Source organism: Protomyctophum parallelum, assembly GCF_964188405.1.
Source record: "Protomyctophum parallelum genome assembly, chromosome: 13".
Lineage (NCBI taxonomy): Eukaryota > Metazoa > Chordata > Actinopteri > Myctophiformes > Myctophidae > Protomyctophum > Protomyctophum parallelum.
Genome location: NC_139708.1, coordinates 40,889,936 through 40,912,435, shown reverse-complemented (window position 1 = coordinate 40,912,435; position 22,500 = coordinate 40,889,936). Strand labels below are relative to the sequence as shown.

The 22,500-nt window shown below is 45.6% G+C and overlaps 1 protein-coding gene across 1 annotated transcript in view; it reads left to right on the top strand.

Moving 5' to 3' along the window:
- LOC310868806 (cytoplasmic phosphatidylinositol transfer protein 1-like) overlaps positions 1–22,500 on the top strand; it is a gene marked incomplete at its 5' end in the record, with an annotated part of 53,848 nt that overhangs the window by 20,139 nt on the left and 11,209 nt on the right. Inside the window, 2 exons of the mRNA XM_083779277.1 lie at positions 20,677–20,825; positions 22,006–22,094. Coding sequence (XP_083635403.1) covers positions 20,677–20,825; positions 22,006–22,094 — 238 coding nt within the window. The remainder of the gene's footprint in view (positions 1–20,676; positions 20,826–22,005; positions 22,095–22,500) is intronic.

Sequence of the window (22,500 nt, the reverse complement as noted above, 5' to 3'; positions counted from 1 at the left end):
AAAAATAATTGGGTCCATTGACTTCCATTGTAGCGGGGAAACAGCTCTCAAAGTCACTCTTTTAGCACATAAACGAACGCAACAAAAGCTGATTCTGACAGTTTATGACATCAGGAAAACTCATGCGGTTTTATTTTTTATAGAAAATGTCAACTTTGTGTAGAAAGAAGATCCGGTAGGTATGCCTCCGCCGACCAAATCACTGCTGTAACAAAACGATCTGATTGGACCAAAATTGTACACCACTTCCTTATTGGAAATGACGGGGATGTAAACAAATGGATTTGATCTCGTCCTCTTGAAGTTGTCACTAAAAGTATACACAATGGACGTGTTTGAGGGAGACACTTTAGAAGACACTTTAGAAGAAGTGTGTAAAGTGTCTGTGTCTGGGATCGCTCATATGCGAGGCTGCAGCTGGGTGCATCTCAAACAGCGTGGAGACTTCTGTTTACAAACGAAACCTCGCAAGACGGCCCGTGAGAGTTGCGAACACCGTAGTACTGCTAAAGTCTATCTCCGACTAAAATAGTATAACTTTATAAATCTATCTTAAAAGACGAAAATAAAACCGCGTGAGTTTTCCTGGTGTCATAAACTGTCAGAATCAGCTTTTGTGGCGTTGGTTTATGTGCTAAAAGAGTTACTTTGAGAGCTGTTTCCCCGCTACAATGGAAGTCAATGAGCGACAATTATTATTTTCTTAAATTGCTAATAAACAACACAACGGAGCGAAATAACTCATGGAATGGAATAGTTTGCCCATAATAAGGTAAGAAAACAACCCAAACCTCTCAAAAAGTGGTCTTACCCTTTAAGTAAATGTCCTTAGTTACTTTCCACCACTGGCACTCAGTACTTAGCAGCCACTCGTTGTAGATCTGCTATTTTCACTATATGAAATTATTACTAATTGTCATCAGTAATCATGTCATTTGTAATCAGGATTAATCATGTCAACTAGTGTATGTATGTCGGGAAATGTGTTTATTGAAACGGAATCATGTCATTTGAAATCATGAAAACTTGGCTTATTGTCATTTGCAATCATGTATTTTGTTTTTGTTCTGCTAAATAAATCAAATCATACTGTTTCTGATGTTTGGACAAAATGTGTTGGAGTAATTATAAACAGTTCAATGTATTCATAATGTTTAGTGTGCAGCAACGTTGTACACAGATCGGTGCAGTTATAGGTGAAAAAACAAAATTGGCCTGTTACAGGCAGCCATGAGGCTGATTTGAAAATGTTTAAGTGGCATGTCTTCCTCTGCCTATAGTGGGAATGTACGTGCATAATTGTATGATCAAGATATAAAAATTAAGCTATGATGACTAAAACTATAAAGACTTAATATATTGATGATTTCATCAACAAATACAAATAGAATAATAATATGTCAGGGAGGGACTAGTGGACCAGAGATCAGTAGGATCAGTCGAGTAGTTTGGTTGTGCTCGATTAATATAAGTGAAGTTATGAGGATGAAAATATAAATATAAATTATACAGTAAGAGAGCAGTGGTTTTCAACCCTTTTCATATCAAGGGCCTTTATTTATTGGGCATTTGAGCCACGGACCAACATTTGAGCCACGGACCACCATATGAGCCACGGACCACCATTTGAGCCACGGACCACCATTTGAGCCACGGACCACCATATGAGCCACGGACCACCATTTGAGCCACGGACCACCATTTGAGCCACGGACCACCATATGAGCCACGGACCACCATTTGAGCCACGGACCACCATTTGAGCCACGGACCACCATATGAGCCACGGACCACCATTTGAGCCACGGACCACCATTTGAGCCACGGACCACCATTTGAGCCACGGACCACCATATGAGCCACGGACCACCATTTGAGCCACGGACCACCATTTGAGCCACGGACCACCATTTGAGCCACGGACCACCATTTGAGCCACGGACCACCATTTGAGCCACGGACCACCATATGAGCCACGGACCACCATTTGAGCCACGGACCACCATATGAGCCACGGACCACCATTTGAGCCACGGACCACCATATGAGCTCTCAAGAGTTAAAGATCTAATATAAGGGTCCATTTGACATCTCCGACTCAGGCCTGCTGTGTGACCTTTTCCACCTTGCAGTGCTGGGTATATTGGCTATAGTTGATCCATAGCATTAACAACAAGTACAACAAGCGGTACGGAGGTATGGAGATGTTCCAAAAGATCTTACATTGCATCATGCTCGCTCGTCCATTCTGAACAGATTCCTGTAAATCCCTCATTAATGCGTTGTGTCAACTATATGTTGTCACCAGCAGTCAAAGAAAATCACACCTGTGTGAAGTGAGTGGTTCCCAGGCGGGGGGGGGGGGGGGGAACACACCCAGGGTGCCGGCCCGGTTCCCGCGAGCCGCCCCGCGTCCGAAACGGTAGAGAAATGACAGAGTTGACATGTGGCGGTCCCTCTACTGTATACCCTCTACTGTACTGTCACTGTACTGTACTGGCACACCCGGAAGCATCAAATATAAAGTCAATAAGTGCGTGTGTGTGTGTTTGTGTGTGCGTTAGGTTGTGCACAGATGGTGAAAAACAACCATGCTGTTTTCGTGCTCATACCCAGCCAGCCAGCCAGCCAGCCACCCACACACACATAGCTCCGTATAAGTCACAAAAAGGCTGCAGTCTCACATGTACTGGTTTGCACCGCCTACGCCACACTCACTTTGCAAGTTCATTGACGTGTGTGTGTGAGAGAGAGAGAGAGAGAGAGAGAGAGAGAGAGAGAGAGAGAGAGAGAGAGAGAGAGAGAGAGAGGTGTTAAGTGGTGAGAAGGGGGAGGGGAGGATGCGTGCAGTGAGTTCAAACTGTCCGTGTCATCGACTCATCACCCCAGCTTTTGCCAGTGGTTTTCAACCCTGTTCACATCGAGGTCCATTAGTTATTTATTGGGCCTTTATGATGAGCCATGGACCACGGACCACCATTTGATGACATTTAGCCTCTCAGACCTCTCAGGCTCTAGACGGGTGCTTACACCAGAATGTTATGTGCAGTGCTCAACTACTCAGCGAGAGTACACATGTTACCAACGAGAATCTGTATGGCGGAATATTCAGGGTGAGCGACAAAATAGCAGCCAGGAGAATGAGACTATAGCAGGACACTGCCAAAGACACCAAGAGCTGCCAGCCAGCAAACTGACACTGGTCACGAGGACGTCCCACGGTAAAAGACATGGATGTACTCAAGAAAGACACAGGACCGCAAAACACCAACGAGCTGGCCGGATGTATGGAGAACCGGGATGACTGGAAGCGGCGATGGAGGGCTCGTCTGAGGATGACCTAGAGAGAGACCCAATACTTACGATTACGATTTTGTTCCCATTTCCATGCTGTATTGATGTGGTACCATTAGGAGAGAGAACTTATTAACAGGCAAACGTTGACGAAAATTACAATTCCTCTACATTCTCTATAGTGTAATTGTGAAGCCTTCTTACCAAGAAAGTAATGCATGTGCACCAAATGGACCTGTAGTTTCATTTTACACTCTCAAGAGTTAAAGATGTATAAGGGCCCAGTTGATTTAATTTGACTGCACTCTCAAGAGTTAAAGACCTATAAGGGTCCATTTGGTTACCAACTCTCCATCATTTAGTTGGGGACCTCCTGGAACCCCCTCAAGGACCACTGGTTGCGAACCACTGCCTTATGTAATGACCCCCCTTCTCTCTCCCTCTCTCTCTCTCTCTCTCTCTCTCTCTCTCTCTCTCTCTCTCTCTCTCTCTCTCTCTCTCTCTCTCTCGCTCTTGTGTCAAGATGATAATCACATTGAGTGGTGTTTGCTGTGTGTCCCTAATATTGTGCCATGCAGTCACATATTGTGTTGTTTGTCATCTAACTGTAAAGTTTGGGATCAACGACATGTCTGTCTGTCTGTCTGTCTGTCTGTCTGTCTGTCTGTCTGTCTGTCTGTCTGTCTGTCTGTCTGTCTGTCTGTCTGTCTGTGTCTGTCTCCCTGTATATGTTTAATGTGCCCTATTTTTTCTCTCTTACTGTAACTAATGTATGGCCACACAGGTGCAAGCACACACGTGCACGCGCACACACACACACACACACACACACACGTCAGTCCTGCTGCAGTGTGCGTACCGTATGGAAGCAGGCAGTGCAGATAATGCACGCTGGAGTGAACCGCACTGTGTGCGTGTGCTCGTTATGCAAGCTGTGGTCAGCTGACCATAGAAATAGATCATAGATCATAAAGCAAACCAAGAACCTATAAAACCTATGAAAGCATAACATAATGCTTAAAACACAAACCATGGACTAATGCCATTTTTTTTTATGTCATTGTCTTTTTTTGAAAAGTTCACTTTCTCTTTTCCAGGTTCCATCACCCAAAAAGCTGCAGTGCGTTCATTTCAGTGGTCTTACATCAGGAAAGTGCTGTTGTCCCCGGTTAGCCTCTCTCGCTCAGTCCATTCTCCACTCAGTCAGAAAGACGTCTATAGAATCTGCCAGTCCTTTTTAATTGCTTGTCAACAAGCTGAGTGTGCTGCAGAGCAGAGGTCTTTCCATTTGAATATGGGCCGAAAGCCATGCAGCACATTCTGAAGCTGATTGGTTTATGGAGATCATTTAAATCCAGCGCTGATGATGAATATGTTTTTTTTGCAAAACCTCTCAGGTAACCTAACTGTGGCAGGCTGGTGCCATGTGCCAATTAACCCAATCACCAGAGGAAACATTGGCACTGTATAAACAACAAATAAACGTTTGGAAGATATTTTCTTTCACATTGTTATAATGATCATTAGTCTCGGAGCCATAGAGCACCGAAGTCTGACATCGATATCGGTAGAGGGCGCTAAGACCACTGGTTCATGTACTTTTTATTTGCATTGTTATTCCCATAGGGACATTTTAAATAGCCTCATATAAATCCCAGGCCGTTTCACTCATACGAATATGAAGAATCAACTGACTGAGAGAAAACGCTTGCAGTTACATTTTTGCTATAGAAACAGACTACATGAAATATGAGTGACTGACGGTCGTAAACGATACAGAGACATAGGCCGTGTTGGGACCCATGAAAAAGTGCTTAGAAAATGAGTTTCGTTCCCATGTCAAGCGAACTATGCATTCAATGCATTTTTTCATAGATAATACCCTACTAGACTTTGGGTTAAAAGTTCTACTCATAATATAATGCTGTTTTTTTTTTAAAGCCATAAATGTATAAACAGTGTATAACCAAAAAACGAAAATCGTGTGCTGCTGTTTTTGCTTGTAAAATGTGTTTTTGGCAACACAATTTTTTTCTCAAATGTCAAATGCATATACTTGCCTTTAGTTTACTCATATGTGAATTTATATCATGAAATGTAGCATATTTGTTAAAGAATATGCTTCAACTTAAGTGTTTGCCACAGTACAATGAAACCTACACAGTAAATTGTGCCAAGAGCTTATGTTTCATACATAGAAAATGTCTCAACCTAATGTGTAATGAAAGGTAGAAAGGAAAATCAGGGCACCTTGGACCAACATTGCAGAAAATCTATCAAAATGTTACCACGCCCCCTAAATTGGAATAATGCAACAAATGGACAAGACTAAAAATGTAAGTAGTAGAGGTCAGAATTATTACAACATATGGTATGAAACATTTATTTATTTACAAGTGGGTCACAGCAAAGGGTCACAGCATCTGTCATCTGTACATCCACCCCCCCCCCCCCCCCCGCCAAGGAAATATAACTGTATGTTGCTTATGTTGCGCATACTCAAGGGAATAAAGCGGCTACGCGATTGGTCCACGTGACCAAAACCACACCACTCCCCTTGCACATGTTATTACGCCTTGTAAGAAATAGTCCCGTCTTCGATCACGGATTATAAAAAAACTGCAGGAGGGCACGAGTAGAACTATTTTATTTGGACTTTCTACCTATAAATCTCTTTTATGGAGAAATAATTGTGTAGTCCCCCTTCCGTGGGAACGGAACTGAACGAAAAGGGACCTCACAAGACGGCCTAACACCTCCCTGACAATTTTACAGAGACACATTGCTTATTTTTGGACCACAATGTTTATATGAGACGATTTGAAGGTGACCCCATGTTATTCTCCATAGAGAATGGGATGAGCGGGTGACGTCAGAACTTTAGAACCAGGGGATGAGCGGGTGACGTCAGGACTTTAGAACCAGGGGATGAGCGAGTGGCGTCAGGACTTTAGAACCAGGGGATGAGCGAGTGGCGTCAGGACTTTAGAACCAGGGGATGAGCAAGTGACGTCAGGACTTTAGAAACAGGGGATGAGCGAGTGACATCAGGACTTTAGAACCAGGGGATGAGCGAGTGACGTCAGGACTTTAGAACCAGGGGATGAGCGAGTGACGTCAGGACTTTAGAACCAGGGGATGAGCGAGTGACGTCAGGACTTTAGAACCAGGGGATGAGCGAGTGGCGTCAGGACTTTAGAACCAGGGGATGAGCGAGTGACGTCAAGACTTTAGAACACCATCACACCACTGCACGGCCATTGTGATTAGCAGAACAGTATTCTGGTAGCCAATAGCAGAACATGACATCACATGATTGAGTGCATCTCAGTATTCCAGACATGTCCTCTAGCTTCACCTTGTCTTTCTGCCGAGTCGGCACGCATGCAGGCACTTCTGCTGAAACAGCACTTTAACACGTGTGTTGTGTGTGTGTGTGTGTGTGTGTGTGTGTGTGTGTGTGTGTGTGTGCATGTGTGCACGTGTGTGCGCGTGCGTGTGCGTGCGCATGTGCGACTGTGTGTGCGCGTGTGTGACTGTGCATGCACGTGTGGGTGAGTTTAATTATATAAGTTGAGGTAATGTTTTTTCCCACACAATTTACTGCCGTGTGTGTCACCTCAGGGCCCATTGGGTAAGAGCACTGTGCCATGCACGCACACACACACACACACACACACACACACACACACATACAGTACATGCACGTGAACATGCACACGCGTGTGTGCGAATGCATGCACGTACGCACACACACACACACACACACACACACACACACACACACACACACACACACACACACTCTCTCTCTCTCTCTCTCCCTGTCAGTGCATATATACTGCATCTCATTGGCACAATGCCGCAGGCACTGACACTGTGAAGCATGTCATGTTGTCCCAGTAATGCTCCCTGCAGTCTCCCACATGCATACTTTCTCTACTTCATCATTATGTGCACTGTAGCCTTCAAGGATGACATCTGCTGTACGACTTTCCGAAAGTCGTAACTTTTTTAGAGCATGAAGATGATAAAAGTTTATAATATTTTCATGTTGGGCAACCATACCAATTAAACCCTATTTGAGGTGCTGTGATCCCCCACGCTGCTCTGCCATGAGGCCCATGCACTGGTGCTCCCCCACGCAGCTCTGCCCTGGGACCCATGCACTGCTGCTCGTCTCTACGCAGCTCTGCCCTGGGACCCATGCACTGCTGCAACTCTTTATGCAGCTCTGCCCTGGGACCCATGCACTGCTGTAACTCTTTATGCAGCTCTGCCCTGGGACCCATGCACCGCTGCACCTCACTACGTAGCTCTGCCCTGGGACCCTACATGCACCATGCTGCACCTCTTTATGCAACTTTGCCCTGGGACCCATGCACTGCTGCTCCTCTATATGCAGCTCTGCCCTGGGACCCATGCACTGCTGCACCTCTTTATGCAGCTCTGCCCTGGGACCCATGCACTGCTGCTCCTCTATATGCAGCTCTGCCCTGGGACCCATGCACCGCTGCCCCTCTCTATGCAGCTCTGCCCTGGGACCCATGCACTGCTGCTCGTCTCTACGCAGCTCTGCCCTGGGACCCATGCACTGCTGCTCGTCTCTACGCAGCTCTGCCCTGGGACCCATGCACTGCTGCTCGTCTCTACGCAGCTCTGCCCTGGGACCCATGCACTGCTGCTCATCTCTATGAAGCTCTGCCCTGGGACCCATGCACTGCTGCTCGTCTCTACGCAGCTCTGCCCTGGGACCCATGCACTGCTGCTCATCTCTATGCAGCTCTGCCCTGGGACCCATGCACTGCTGCTCATCTCTACGCAGCTCTGCCCTGGGACCCATGCACTGCAGCTCTGCCCTGCGGCCATTGATCCTAATAGGTGGCTCAGCACTGCGCTTATAGGGCCTTGCAGCCTATATTCAGATTCTTATCGGTGCTCTGCTCTGCTGGTGTGTGTGTGTGTGTGTGTGTGTGTGTGTGTGTGTGTGTGTGTGTGTGTGTGTGTGTGTGTGTGTGTGTGTGTGTGTGTGTGTGTGTGTGTGTGTGTGTGTGTGTGTGTGTGTGTGCGTGCGACAACTGAAGAACCAATATGAATGAGTAATCTCTCTCAGCTGAGGTACAGTCACTGAACAGAACAGACTCCAGGCTTTATGTTTATTTATGGTTTAATGTGGTGAGCTGCTGAGAGCTGTGTGTGACCTCTAGTCCCCTTTTGTTACTGCATGTTGAAGCACCTCTACTGTGGGACTTTATTCAACACCATAGCATTGAATTGGACCTTCATGTGATCTACAGTCTGTAAATACGGTATACAGCTGGAACCTTATAGTCTGTAAATACGATATACAGCTGGAACCTTATAGTCTGTAAATACGGTATACAGCTGGAACCTTATAGTCTGTAAATACGATCTACAGCTGGAACCTTATAGTCTGTAAATACGATATACAGCTGGAACCTTATAGTCTGTAAATACGGTATACAGCTGGAACCTTATAGTCTGTAAATACGATCTACAGCTGGAACCTTATAGTCTGTAAATACGATATACAGCTGGAACCTTATAGTCTGTAAATACGATCTACAGCTGGAACCTTATAGTCTGTAAATACGATATACAGCTGGAACCTTATAGTCTGTAAATACGGTATACAGCTGGAACCTTATAGTCTGTAAATACGGTATACAGCTGGAACCTTATAGTCTGTAAATACGATATACAGCTGGAACCTTATAGTCTGTAAATACAGTATCAGTCTGATACATTAGGATGGATGAAACGAGAACAGCAGAAAACAGCACATTTATTTGATTGGCTGTGGAACTTGTGGGTTGTGGGTGACAAATCAGAGTCAAGTGAGACCCCCCCCCCCCACCACCCCACCCTGATAAGCACTATGATAGCAGTAGGAGTTGCATTGCATTCAGTTAGTCTCGGCTCCACAGACAATAATCTGCACATTATACAATGTGCTAAATGTGCAGATACCCTGCATACCCTCATACTGTATGTTGGTTTGTTTACTGCTGAGTGAGCAAAGAATGTTGCACATTAAGCAAAATAAAGCAAAAATAATAACCCACTGCTTTGCGTGCGTGCGTGCGTGCGTGCGTGCGTGCGTGCGTGCGTGCGTGCGTGCGTGCGTGCGTGCGTGCGTGCGTGCACATGTGGGTGTTCTCAGATGTTGTCAGATGTAAGATAAGACAGGACACTGGGATATTTGGATGGAGTTTCATGTAATCTTCCTTCCGGACGACTCAGTCTGTGATTTACAGGGTTTGTTTTTCTCCAATTGCTTTGTATCAATTTGTTAAAGCTCGGCCTCTCAAGGACCACTGGTGGTCCCCAGACCACTGCAACAGAGCATGCAGTTGTATATTGTTGACACATTTGTTCACACAGAGAGAGAGAGAGAGAGAGAGAGAGAGAGAGAGAGAGAGAGAGAGAGAGAGAGAGCATGCATTATACTTTCATATTGACCACAAGTTTTGAGAAGCAGAGGTTACAACAAACAGCACATCAGTGATACCAGTGATAAAGCTGTAGATATGAGGTAATATGTTTCCCTCAGTGTAAAGGATGTTCTATCTGGTGGAATTCACCTGCTATTTATGGCAGAAAAGATCATCTTGTTTTTCTGGGCAGATTCTGCTAACATCAAGCCGTGCCCTGATACATGCTATATTACATTCAATCTGAACTCCCGTCATCTGAAAAGAAAGAAAAGAAAAATCCCCCTTTTCCTCTTCCATCTCTCTCCCTATTTTTCCCTGTCAACTATTCGTGATCTTGGTAAAATAAAATGTAAATGCTGCATTTATATAGCGCTTTTATCCAAAGCCGCTTTACATAGATTGTGCATTACATTCACCCATCCACACACACACATTCATACACCTTTACATAGATTGTGCATTACATTCACCCATCCACACACACATTCATATACCTTTACATAGATTGTGCATTACATTCACCCATCCACACACACATTCATACACCTTTACATAGATTGTGCATTACATTCACCCATCCACACACACATTCATACACCTTTACATAGATTGTGCATTACATTCACCCATCCACACACACATTCATATACCTTTACATAGATTGTGCTTTACATTCACCCATTCACACAAACATTAATACACCTTTACATAGATTGTGCATTACATTCACCCATTCACACACACATTCATACACCTTTACATAGATTGTGCATTACATTCACCCAATTCACACACACATTCATACACACCTTTACATGGATTCGAAACTTGCATGGTTTCCTCTGTGTGGCACCAACCTGCCTATCAGGAGCAATTAGGGGTTCAGACAGTTCAGTCTTGCTCAAGGACACTTGGACACTAACTCTGGGGGGTACAAATGGACCCTTATTTGGCACTGATTTTAATGGACACTATTTGTTTCTGGGCGGAGATACGGTGAGGACACTGCAACCTTGTGCTGTTGTTTTTCTGTTTATTGTTCATAGTTTTAGTTAGTGTTTTACTTTTATGTTGTGTTCCTGTGATTTTGAAGTATTGTGTGTTCCTGGTTTCCATAGTTTCACTTTGAGTTTTACTTTAGACTTGTGTACTTTTATTTTGTAGTTTGTTAGTGTTTCTTGTGTTGTTCATGTGAATGTGAATGTGGAAATATAGTGGCCCTCTGGAGTGAGTGTGGAAATATAGTGGCCCTCTGGAGTGAGTGTGGAACTATAGTCTGGAGTGAGTGTGGAAATATAGTGGCCCTCTGGAGTGAGTGTGGAACTATAGTGGCCCTCTGGAGTGAGTGTGGAACTATAGTGTCCCTCTGGAGTGAGTGTGGAAATATAGTGGCCCTCTGGAGTGAGTGTGGAAATATAGTGGCCCTCTGGAGTGAGTGTGGAAATATAGTGGCCCCCTGGAGTGAGTGTGGAAATATAGTGGCCCTCTGGAGTGAGTGTGGAAATATAGTGGCCCTCTGCCTCTGGAGTGAGTGTGGAAATATAGTGGCCCTCTGGAGTGAGTGTGGAAATATAGTGGCCCTCTGGAGTGAGTGTGGAAATATAGTGGCCCTCTGCCTCTGGAGTGAGTGTGGAAATATAGTGGCCCTCTGGAGTGAGTGTGGAAATATAGTGGCCCCCTGGAGTGAGTGTGGAAATATAGTGGCCCTCTGGAGTGAGTGTGGAAATATAGTGGCCATCTGGAGTGAGTGTGGAAATATAGTGGCCCTCTGGAGTGAGTGTGGAAATATAGTGGCCATCTGGAGTGAGTGTGGAAATATAGTGGCCATCTGGAGTGAGTGTGGAAATATAGTGGCCCTCTGGAGTGAGTGTGGAAATATAGTGGCCCTCTGGAGTGAGTGTGGAAATACAGTGGCCTTCTGGAGTGAGTGTGGAAATATAGTGGCCATCTGGAGTGAGTGTGGAAATACAGTGGCCTTCTGGAGTGAGTGTGGAAATATAGTGGCCCTCTGGAGTGAGTGTGGAAATATAGTGGCCCTCTGGAGTGAGTGTGGAAATACAGTGGCCATCTGGAGTGAGTGTGGAAATATAGTGGCCATCTGGAGTGAGTGTGGAAATACAGTGGCCCTCTGGAGTGAGTGTGGAAATACAGTGGCCCTCTGGAGTGAGTGTGGAAATATAGTGGCCCTCTGGAGTGAGTGTGGAAATATAGTGGCCCTCTGGAGTGAGTGTGGAAATACAGTGGCCTTCTGGAGTGAGTGTGGAAATATAGTGGCCATCTGGAGTGAGTGTGGAAATACAGTGGCCTTCTGGAGTGAGTGTGGAAATATAGTGGCCCTCTGGAGTGAGTGTGGAAATATAGTGGCCCTCTGGAGTGAGTGTGGAAATACAGTGGCCATCTGGAGTGAGTGTGGAAATATAGTGGCCATCTGGAGTGAGTGTGGAAATACAGTGGCCCTCTGGAGTGAGTGTGGAAATACAGTGGCCCTCTGGAGTGAGTGTGGAAATACAGTGGCCATCTGGAGTGAGTGTGGAAATACAGTGGCCCTCTGGAGTGAGTGTGGAAATACAGTGGCCCTCTGGAGTGAGTGTGGAAATACAGTGGCCTTCTCCATGGTCAAACTTGCCCAACCCGGTCATACATCTGGGTAGCATACCCAGGGACGTGCACACAGACATCAAAGGGGGTTTCAGCCCCTGCCCTTTTACCCGTCTGTAAAACAACTGCCCTCTCCAGACCACGAATGTAGCATTTACTACATGAAAGAAAGAAAGAAATGCAAATGCCCTCCTCTCCTTTCCATGCCATGCCGAAAGGCAGCATTCAGGAGAATTGCCCCCCCCCCCCCCCCCCCCCCCCCGAAGTATTCTGAACTTGAACACAATTTAATTCGCGTTGGACAAATTTGTTTAGAAATTTGTCGTACAACATTTAGTCGACTCATACACCGCATCTCCACTAGCTAAAGAGTGCTGGGTTGCGTCCCTGAAAACAGCTGATCTACACACCTTGTATAGGTGAGAGTCAGGTTACAAAGGCCTGTATTAAAAGCATTACAAGTGTTTTTTTTTTAAAAGGTCCACATGAGGCCACAGATTTCAGGCCACGGAAGTCACGAGTCACTAAGTGAGTGAAAAAAAAAGGATTGTGCATTATTAAAATAACAATTCGAACAGGGTGAGGTTGTTGTGAGAGAGAGAGAGAGAGAGAGAGAGAGAGAGAGTGTGTGTGAATTATTCATAACATGGTCCAGGGCCAGTGGTTTGTCCTCTATAGTCATCCTACTATAAATTTATGGAACGTCTGTCTGTCTGTCCTTCCTTTCCTTCATTCCTTCATTCCGTCATTCTGTCTCTCTCCTCGGTGGCTGCTTGAGTAATGGAGCTGAGCATTTCAACACGGACATTATACCATTATTAGCGTAATATGCAAGACAGTGACGGTCACGGAGCCCATTTTTTACTCTCCCCCAAATTGAAGCGTAATTAACCGTCTTCCTGCCATTGCCGAAGCCCTTCGGCAATTGAAGCATTAATTTGATATTAACGCTTGCTGCCATTGCCGAAGCCCTTCGGCAATTGCCCTTTATTAGTGCATATGATTGATCAAGCCATAATGCTACTCACGTTAGCCGGTTAGCTAGCACTGTTGTTAGCACTGCACTGGATCGTTCATATTAATTCACCGTCGCCATAAGAATCCATTCTATCCGTTTCTTTCAATCGCCTGTATCTCCTATTCCTTGTCCCAGATGGCATTTTTGGTCAAAACAGCGTTTCTTTGACGGCACGAGCCGACGTTGTGGAGTGCAAAAATGTACCGGCATTTTTCGATCATGTAAACAAAGGTTGTCTTGGCAACGTAAAGCTGGCAGGGATAAGCTCACTTCCGGTTGAGGCAAAATGTGGCTTTTCAAAATAAGAGCTCAAATTAAAAAAATGCTGGCATGAATTAGGTCCTAATTTCTCAATAAATGGCAGCAGTAAAAGGGTTAAATGGTAAATGGTGCATATCTCCTCCTGGCAAAGTGTCCTGACATTGACATTGATTGATTGATTGATTTATTGATTGATTGATTGATTGATTGATTGATTGATTGACAATTTTGTTCACAGTATATGTAGAATGGTATACATTTCAATGCAAAAACTGGATAAATAAAACCAGAAAAAGCACTAAGACTTACATCAGGGTTCTCCATTTTCAATTCATCAGAACATTTAAAGATGTACAAATATAAAATGTTATAAATAAATATACTATTTAAAAAAATAAAAATAAAAATAAATCGTGTACAGTATGCAAATAAGGGTGGTGGGGGGACTTTCAGTTTCGAATTGCAGCTGTCCGTACCCTTTGAGAGCGGTTTGAAGGAGTCAAGGGATTCACATATCTTAATGGCTGTTGGTAGGGCGTTCCACATTTCGGTGGCATAGGAGCTAAATGAATTTAACCCTTTGTTGGAGCCGAATCTGGGTTGCACATGGTGTTGTTGAACTCCCTCGTCAACCCTATAATAAGCCATTCCAACCTATCAAAATGAGTGGCGGTGAGGTGGGTTCTGGTTTGTTTTGGGATGACACTGAACCCCCTAACTGCTCCCTATGAGCAGATTGTGGTGCTTTGTGTGGTTTCCTCTGCCAGCGCGGTGTGACTGACTGTGAGGTATGGTTTCCTCTGCCATGGGTGTGTGACTGTGGTACGATTTAATCTGCCATGGGTGTGTGACTGTGGTACGGTTTCTTCTGCCATGGGTGTGTGACTGTGGTACGGTTTAATCTGCCATCGGTGTGTGACTGTGGTACGGTTTAATCTGCCATGGGTGTGTGACTGTGTAACGGTTTCCTCTGCCATGGTGTGTGACTGTGGTACGGTTTCCTCTGCTATCGGTGTGTGACTGTGGTACGGTTTCCTCTGCTATCGGTGTGTGACTGTGGTACGGTTTAATCTGCCATGGGTGTGTGACTGTGGTATGGTTTCCTCTGTCATGGGTGTGTGACTGTGGTACGGTTTCTTCTGCCATGGGTGTGTGACTGTGGTACGGTTTAATCTGCCATGGTGTGTGACTGTGGTACGGTTTAATCTGCCATGGGTGTGTGACTGTGGTATGGTTTCCTCTGCCATGGGTGTGTGACTGTGGTACGGTTTAATCTGCCATGGTGTGTGACTGTGGTACGGTTTAATCTGCCATGGTGTGTGACTGTGGTACGATTTCTTCTGCCATGGGTGTGTGACTGTGGCATGGTTTCTTCTGCCATGGGTGTGTGACTGTGGTACGGTTTAATCTGCCATGGTGTGTGACTGTGGTACGGTTTAATCTGCCATGGTGTGTGACTGTGGTACGATTTCTTCTGCTAAGGGTGTGTGACTGTGGTACGGTTTCTTCTGCTAAGGGTGTGTGACTGTGGTACGATTTCTTCTGCTAAGGGTGTGTGACTGTGGTACGATTTCTTCTGCTATGGGTGTGTGACTGTGGTACGGTTTCTTCTGCTATGGGTGTGTGACTGTGGTACGGTTTAATCTGCCATGGTGTGTGACTGTGGTACGATTTCTTCTGCTAAGGGTGTGTGACTGTGGTACGGTTTCTTCTGCTAAGGGTGTGTGACTGTGGTACGGTTTCTTCTGCTATGCGTGTGTGACTGTGGTACGGTTTCCTCTGTCATCGGTGTGTGACTGTGGTACGGTTTCTTCTGCCATGGGTGTGTGACTGTGGTACGGTTTCTTCTTTTTTTGATTGATTGAAATATTTATTAACAGTTTGTAGAATTTACAGTACATTTTAAGCACAAACTCAATACAAAGACTGTTAACTGTGAGTGGACGACCCAATTAAGCATTACACTTGTTTACAACAGGGTCCACATTGTTCAATTCATCAAAACATTTAGAGACATACAAATAGACACTTCTATGTAGCTAAAGAACAGAACAGGAATTCATCATATAGGAAGCAAAAAGGGAAAAGATATATACATTGAGGGGAAATGGGGTGGGGGGGGGGATTCAGATTTTACAGAGGCCAGTTTCGAATTGCAGCCATCCGTAGGTGCCCTTTGAGAGCGGTTTTGAAGGAGTCAAGGGATTCACATGTCTTAATGACTGTTGGTAGGGCGTTCCACATTTTGGTGGCATAGGAGCGAAAATAATTTAGTCCCTTGTTTGTGCCGAATCTGGGTTGTACATGGTTTGTTGCACTCCCTCTGGTGTTGTGGGTGTGGACTTCGTTTACATTAAGGAAGTATTTAGACAGGTACATGGGTATCTTGGTGGTGTATCGAATCTTGTGGACCAGACCCATTGCAAGATGCTGTACTCTGTCGTCGACCCTAAGCCATCCCAGCCTGTCAAAGTGGGCAGGGGTGAGGTGGGTTCGGGGGGTGAGGCCAAGTAGGAGCCTGACCAGTTTGTTTTGGGAGGTCTGGAGCCTTGTTTTAAGGGCCTTTGAGGTGCTGTGGTACCAAGAGGTGGATGCATAGTCAAAGAAACCTTGTACGAGGGCTCCTGGGTGTGTGACTGTGGTACGGTTTAATCTGCCATGGTGTGTGACTGTGGTACGGTTTCCTCTGCCATGGTGTGTGACTGTGGTACGGTTTCCTCTGCCATGGTGTGTGACTGTGGTACGGTTTCCTCTGCCATGGGTGTGTGACTGTGGTACGGTTTAATCTGCCATGGGTGTGTGACTGTGGTACGGTTTCCTCTGCCATGGTGTGTGACTGTGGTACGGTTTAATCTGCCATGGGTGTGTGACTGTGGTACGGTTTAATCTGCCATGGGTGTGTGACTGTGGTACGGTTTCCTCTGCCATGGTGTGTGACTGTGGTACGGTTTAATCTGCCATGGGTGTGTGACTGTGGTACGGTTTCCTCTGCCATGGTGTGTGACTGTGGTACGGTTTCTTCTGCCATGGTGTGTGACTGTGGTATGGTTTCCTCTGCCATGGGTGTGTGACTGTGGTACGGTTTAATCTGCCATGGGTGTGTGACTGTGGTACGGTTTAATCTGCCATGGTGTGTGACTGTGGTACGGTTTCCTCTGCCATGGGTGTGTGACTGTGGTACGGTTTCCTCTGTCATGGGTGTGTGACTGTGGTACGGTTTCCTCTGTCATGGGTGTGTGACTGTGGTACGGTTTAATCTGCCATGGGTGTGTGATTGTGGTACGGTTTAATCTGCCATGGGTGTGTGACTGTGGTACGGTTTAATCTGCCATGGGTGTGTGACTGTGGTATGGTTTAATCTGCCATGGGTGTGTGACTGTGGTACGGTTTAATCTGCCATGGGTGTGTGACTGTGGTACGGTTTAATCTGCCATGGGTGTGTGACTGTGGTACGGTTTAATCTGCCATGGGTGTGTGACTGTGGTACGGTTTAATCTGCCATGGGTGTGTGACTGTGGTACGGTTTAATCTGCCATGGGTGTGTGACTGTGGTACGGTTTAATCTGCCATGGGTGTGTGACTGTGGGACGGTTTCCTCTGCCATGGGTGTGTGACTGTGGGACGGTTTCCTCTGCCATGGGTGTGTGACTGTGGGACGGTTTCCTCTGCCATGGTGTGTGACTGTGGTATGGTTTCCTCTGCCATGGTGTGTGACTGTAGTACGGTGTGCAGACTGTGAGGTACATTGTAAAGTGCTTCGGAGAAAAGCGCTATATAAATGCAGTTCATTTATATTCTTTTATGAGCAGTTTATACTGTTGCACTCGCACGCTCTCTCTCTCTCTCTCTCTCTCTCTCTCTCTCTCTCTCTCTCTCTCTCTCTCTCTCGTTTATACATCAAACAGAATGGAATAATTATTCAACAAGTGATGCTATAGTTAACTGTGTTATGGGCTCAGATGTTTTATGCGGAAGCCATCAATTCAATGACATTTACTGCATCCTGTGTATGTGTGTGTGTGTGTGTGTGTGTGTGTGTGTGTGTGTGTGTGTGTGTGTGTGTGTGTGTGTGTGTGTGTGTGTGTGTGTGTGTGTGTGTGTGTGTGTGTGTGCGTGCGTGCGCCTGAATCAAATTCCCAACTTAAAATAATCATACTTGCTTGCGGCTCTGTAATGGAAAGGCGTTAAAGGGCCACTTCACCCCTTTTGCAACCAGATCTTATGACGTTTAGGACACAATGCAAGAAACCCTTTCCTGGGTTTTTTATGTTATTATAGTTTAGTATTTAAAAATGCCTGTGATGTCACAGGCATTGATCTATTTATTTATTTTACTTTGAGTTTACTAAGTATTTCCAATTTTTCCAACACTTTTACTTCTACTCCACTACATCTTCTCTCCACTAGAATTATTTACATTATTAATAAAAAAAATCACACCAGTGTGAACCAAGTGGTGCAACTCCCGTCTATTGGTTCTCTGTATCGTTCCAATTTGTATCGTTCCAATTTCTTCTCTGTATCGTTCCAATTTCTTCTCTGTATCGTTTGCGTCCAGCAGGTGGCAGCCATGTCACATACTTATCTCGTTCCAATTTCACGCATGCGCACACCACTCTTGCTCACACAGGTACACACATCACAAACAGGTACACAGGTACACGGACATTGCTGGATGTAGAAGTGGTTGCACCACTTAAAAATTGTCACTAGTTACCTTTTAGGACAGAACATATACTATGCAAATAACGCACGCACGCACGCACGCACGCACGCACGCACGCACGCACGCACGCACGCACGCACGCAGGCACGCACAGTCACAGTCACAGTCACACACACACAGTCGCATGCACGCTCGCTCACTCGCACACAGTCACAGTCACACACACAGTCACAAACACACACGCACACACACACATGCACACGCACGCACGCACACACGCACTCACGCACGCACACACGCACGCACACACACACACACACACGCACACACACACACACTCACGCACGCACACACGCACACACGCACACACACACACACACACACAGCCTTATTGTTCTTTCCACTGGCTTAACACAGCTATATGTGGAGCTCTGCAGTGTGTCCCCTGAGCAGTGGTGGTCAAAAATAGCCTGTACTCAACCTCATTAGTGTATTCTTGAGTCAAAGTATACATATTCCTGGTCAAAGTATACATACTGCTGGTCAAAGTATACATACTGCTGGTCAAAGTATATTCCTGGTCAAAGTATACATACTCCTGGTCAAAGTATACATACTCCTAGTCAAAGTATACATACTCCTAGTCAAAGTGCACATACCCCTGGTCAAAGTACACATACTCCTTGTCAAATTGACATTATTCTGACAATTTCCCCCTGACTAATCTGAAAGGATTTGGTGCAACGTACTACAGTATCACTTACTTAAGTAAATGTACTTAGTTATTTTTCCACCATTGTTTCCGCGGAACCCACTTTGTGAGCCAGTGCTCCATCCAGCTGGCTAGCTATTAGCGCAGCTTGTGTTGCTATTATTATATAGCTGTTTGAAGCTATCTAGATGTGGGATTGTCACAGACAGCGCCACTCTGTTGTCACCGCCGTTGCCAGTTGTCATCACTATGCACGCGGCCGTGACAGTAATCCTGGCCTCTTTGACATTTACGACCATCGTAAAAAATGATATTGTTGTGTGGAGCGCAGAGCCATAATGGACATTAAGCTCCACGACGTTTCCATTCACAGAACTCCTGTCGGACGGTCAAGGCACATAGCAACCGGACCACCGGGCGCTTTGTTGTGCTGTGGACAGCAACAACGTACATTTAGGCTGCTTGAGTAAAAACACAAGTATACATTTTGGAAGAATTATGGCTTTGACTCAGCTGAATTTCAAAGATAAATATTGTACTTTTGCCTCCACTAGGAAGGGACCCCATGGGGACTCAAATGTACACAAATAATTATACCCACTTAAGCCCTTTTCTTCTTTCTTTTTTACGGTGTACAATCTGTAAGTTCACAATGTGTTCCATCTGCTATTTTCTAACTACTTTTGAGAAATGTATTACAACTTTTGTCTTCATGTGAGGTCTTGCTTTCCATATATTTAAATGAATCCTGCATCTTAGCTACCTTGAGGGAAATGTCAAAAAGTACAGCAATAACATTGATATAAAGAAAAAGATGGAATTTGTACTTTTCTTTTATACTTAAAGCAAATACTAAATGCTTTAACTCAAGCTCTTAACGTTGCGTGACAGACCGACTTCATTGTTTTGTCTAGAGAGGGACATAGATCCATTGTTTTGTCTAGAGAGGAACATTGATAGATCCATACACACAGCGTTTCCATTGGCAGGAAGGAATGCTCTTTGGCAGCCGAGACGCGTAGCAACCCCAGGCCAGTTTGTTGCTCATAATAATAACTATCATAACAACATGACCTTCACATACCGTTAAATATGACACAGAGCTCTGTAAATCTCTCTGATCCTGCATGAAGCACTGAGTTTCCCAACAGCTAGTGCAGTGCTTCTCAACCAGTGGTCCGGGGACCACCAATGGTGGTTCTTGATGGGGTTCCAGCAAAATGACGGAGAGCTGGTAACCAAATGGACCCTTATAGATCTCTATAACTCTTGAGAGTTAACTCTTGTTAAACATCTGCATTACTTAATGTAAGAAGTCTACACAGCCTCAGCGAGCGTACAGGCGTGTGCAAAGGCTAAACTTAAGTAACTTATAGCATTTTATGACACGTATAGTTTCCACTGTTAGTTTCTTAGCTTACAAACAGTATGATTCACGATGACTGTTTTTTTATGTATTTTTCCAATGGAGTTAAGAGGTTTTGTCCAATGTGTTTTTTACTACTTTCCATTGGTTAAATATTTTTGTAACAACACACAGACGTAAAGGGTGTTCAATAAGCACTGATTTATGGGGGGGGGGAATCTAAAACGTAAAGAAATGGAGTTATGAGGTTTCCTCCCGACAGCAACAATATAAAAGCATGTAAATGTGCGTGTCTCTCCACAGTACCGCGTGGGCCAGCTGTACATGATCAGCAAACACAGCCACGAGCAGAGCGACCGCGGCGAAGGCGTGGAGGTGGTCCAGAACGAGCCCTACGAGGACCCCACGCACGGCCCGGGACAGTTCACCGAGAAACGGGTCTACCTCAACAAGTACGCACACACACACACACACACACGCACGCACACGCACACACACACACGCACGGCCCGGGACAGTTCACCGAGAAACGGGTCTACCTCAACAAGTACGCACACACACACACACACACACGCACACGCACGCACACACACACACGCACGGCCTGGGACAGTTCACCGAGAAACGGGTCTACCTCAACAAGTACGCACACACACACACACACACACACGCACGGCCCGGGACAGTTCACCGAGAAACGGGTCTACCTCAACAAGTACGCACACACACACACACACACACACACACACACACGCACGGCCCGGGACAGTTCACCGAGAAACGGGTCTACCTCAACAAGTACGCACACACACACACACACACACACACGCACACACACACACACACACACGCACGGCCCGGGACAGTTCACCGAGAAACGGGTCTACCTCAACAAGTACGCACACACACGCACACACACACACACACGCACACACACACACACACACACACACACACACACGCACATGGCCCGTTCACCGAGAAACGGGTCTACCTCAACAAGTACGCACACACACACACACACACGCACATGGCCCGGGACAGTTCACCGAGAAACGGGTCTACCTCAACAAGTACGCACACACACACACACACACACGCACACACACACACGCACACACACACGCACACACACACACATGCACACACACACGGCCCGGGACGTACAGTTCACTGAGAAACGGGTCTACCTCAACAAGTACACACACACACACGCACACACTTAAACCTGGGAGCTGACCAGTACAACCACAGTCTTATACTGTTGGCCACTAAGCAGCTCCAGGGGGAGCAGTTGGGGGTTCAGTGCCTTACTCAAGGGCACTTCAGCGGTGTTGGGTGAGTGATCACTTCCCCACCCAGATTTTTCCTGCCGTCCGGGGAATCTAACCGGCAACATTTCGGCAACAAGGGCGCTCCTCTATAACCCTTAGGCCACCGCTGCCCCGATCCTTCCTACCACTGATCCGTGTCGGGTTTTTTCTCCATTTATTGATTCATGTTCTTTCACTGCTCCCTTCGTTTGTACTTCTTTTCTCCGTGTTTTCTAGTTTCCCTGTTTTTCAGCAAAATTACGTTTTCTTTCACTGATGCATTAATTCGTTTGGTTCTCTCTCTCTGTGTGTTTCTCAGTAAACTTCCTAGCTGGGCGAGAGCTGTGGTTCCTAAAATCTTCTATGTGACGGAGAAGGCTTGGAACTACTATCCATATACGGTTACTGGTAAAATATACCATTCATATATCCATAATATACGGTTACTGGTAAAATATGCCATTCATATATCCATAATATACTGTTATTGGTCAAATATACCATTCATATATCCATAAGGTATAGCTCTCACTGTCAGTAGAGGGCGCCAGTCCACAGGTTCGTGGACTTTTTATTGCATTGAATTCCCCATAGGGGGATTTTAGATCTCTTCATATAAGAACTGTGTTTGAAAAATAAACCGATCATCCCGGCCTTTTCCCTCATATGGATATGAAGCATCGACTGAAGTTGGAAATGTACAAATATACCCAAAGAGAGTACAAAATAAGCGCTAGAAACAAGTCAAACAACCCAGAGACTACATTTCCGGGTATAGGCAGGGTGGCTGCACAACATAAACTGACATGTTAAT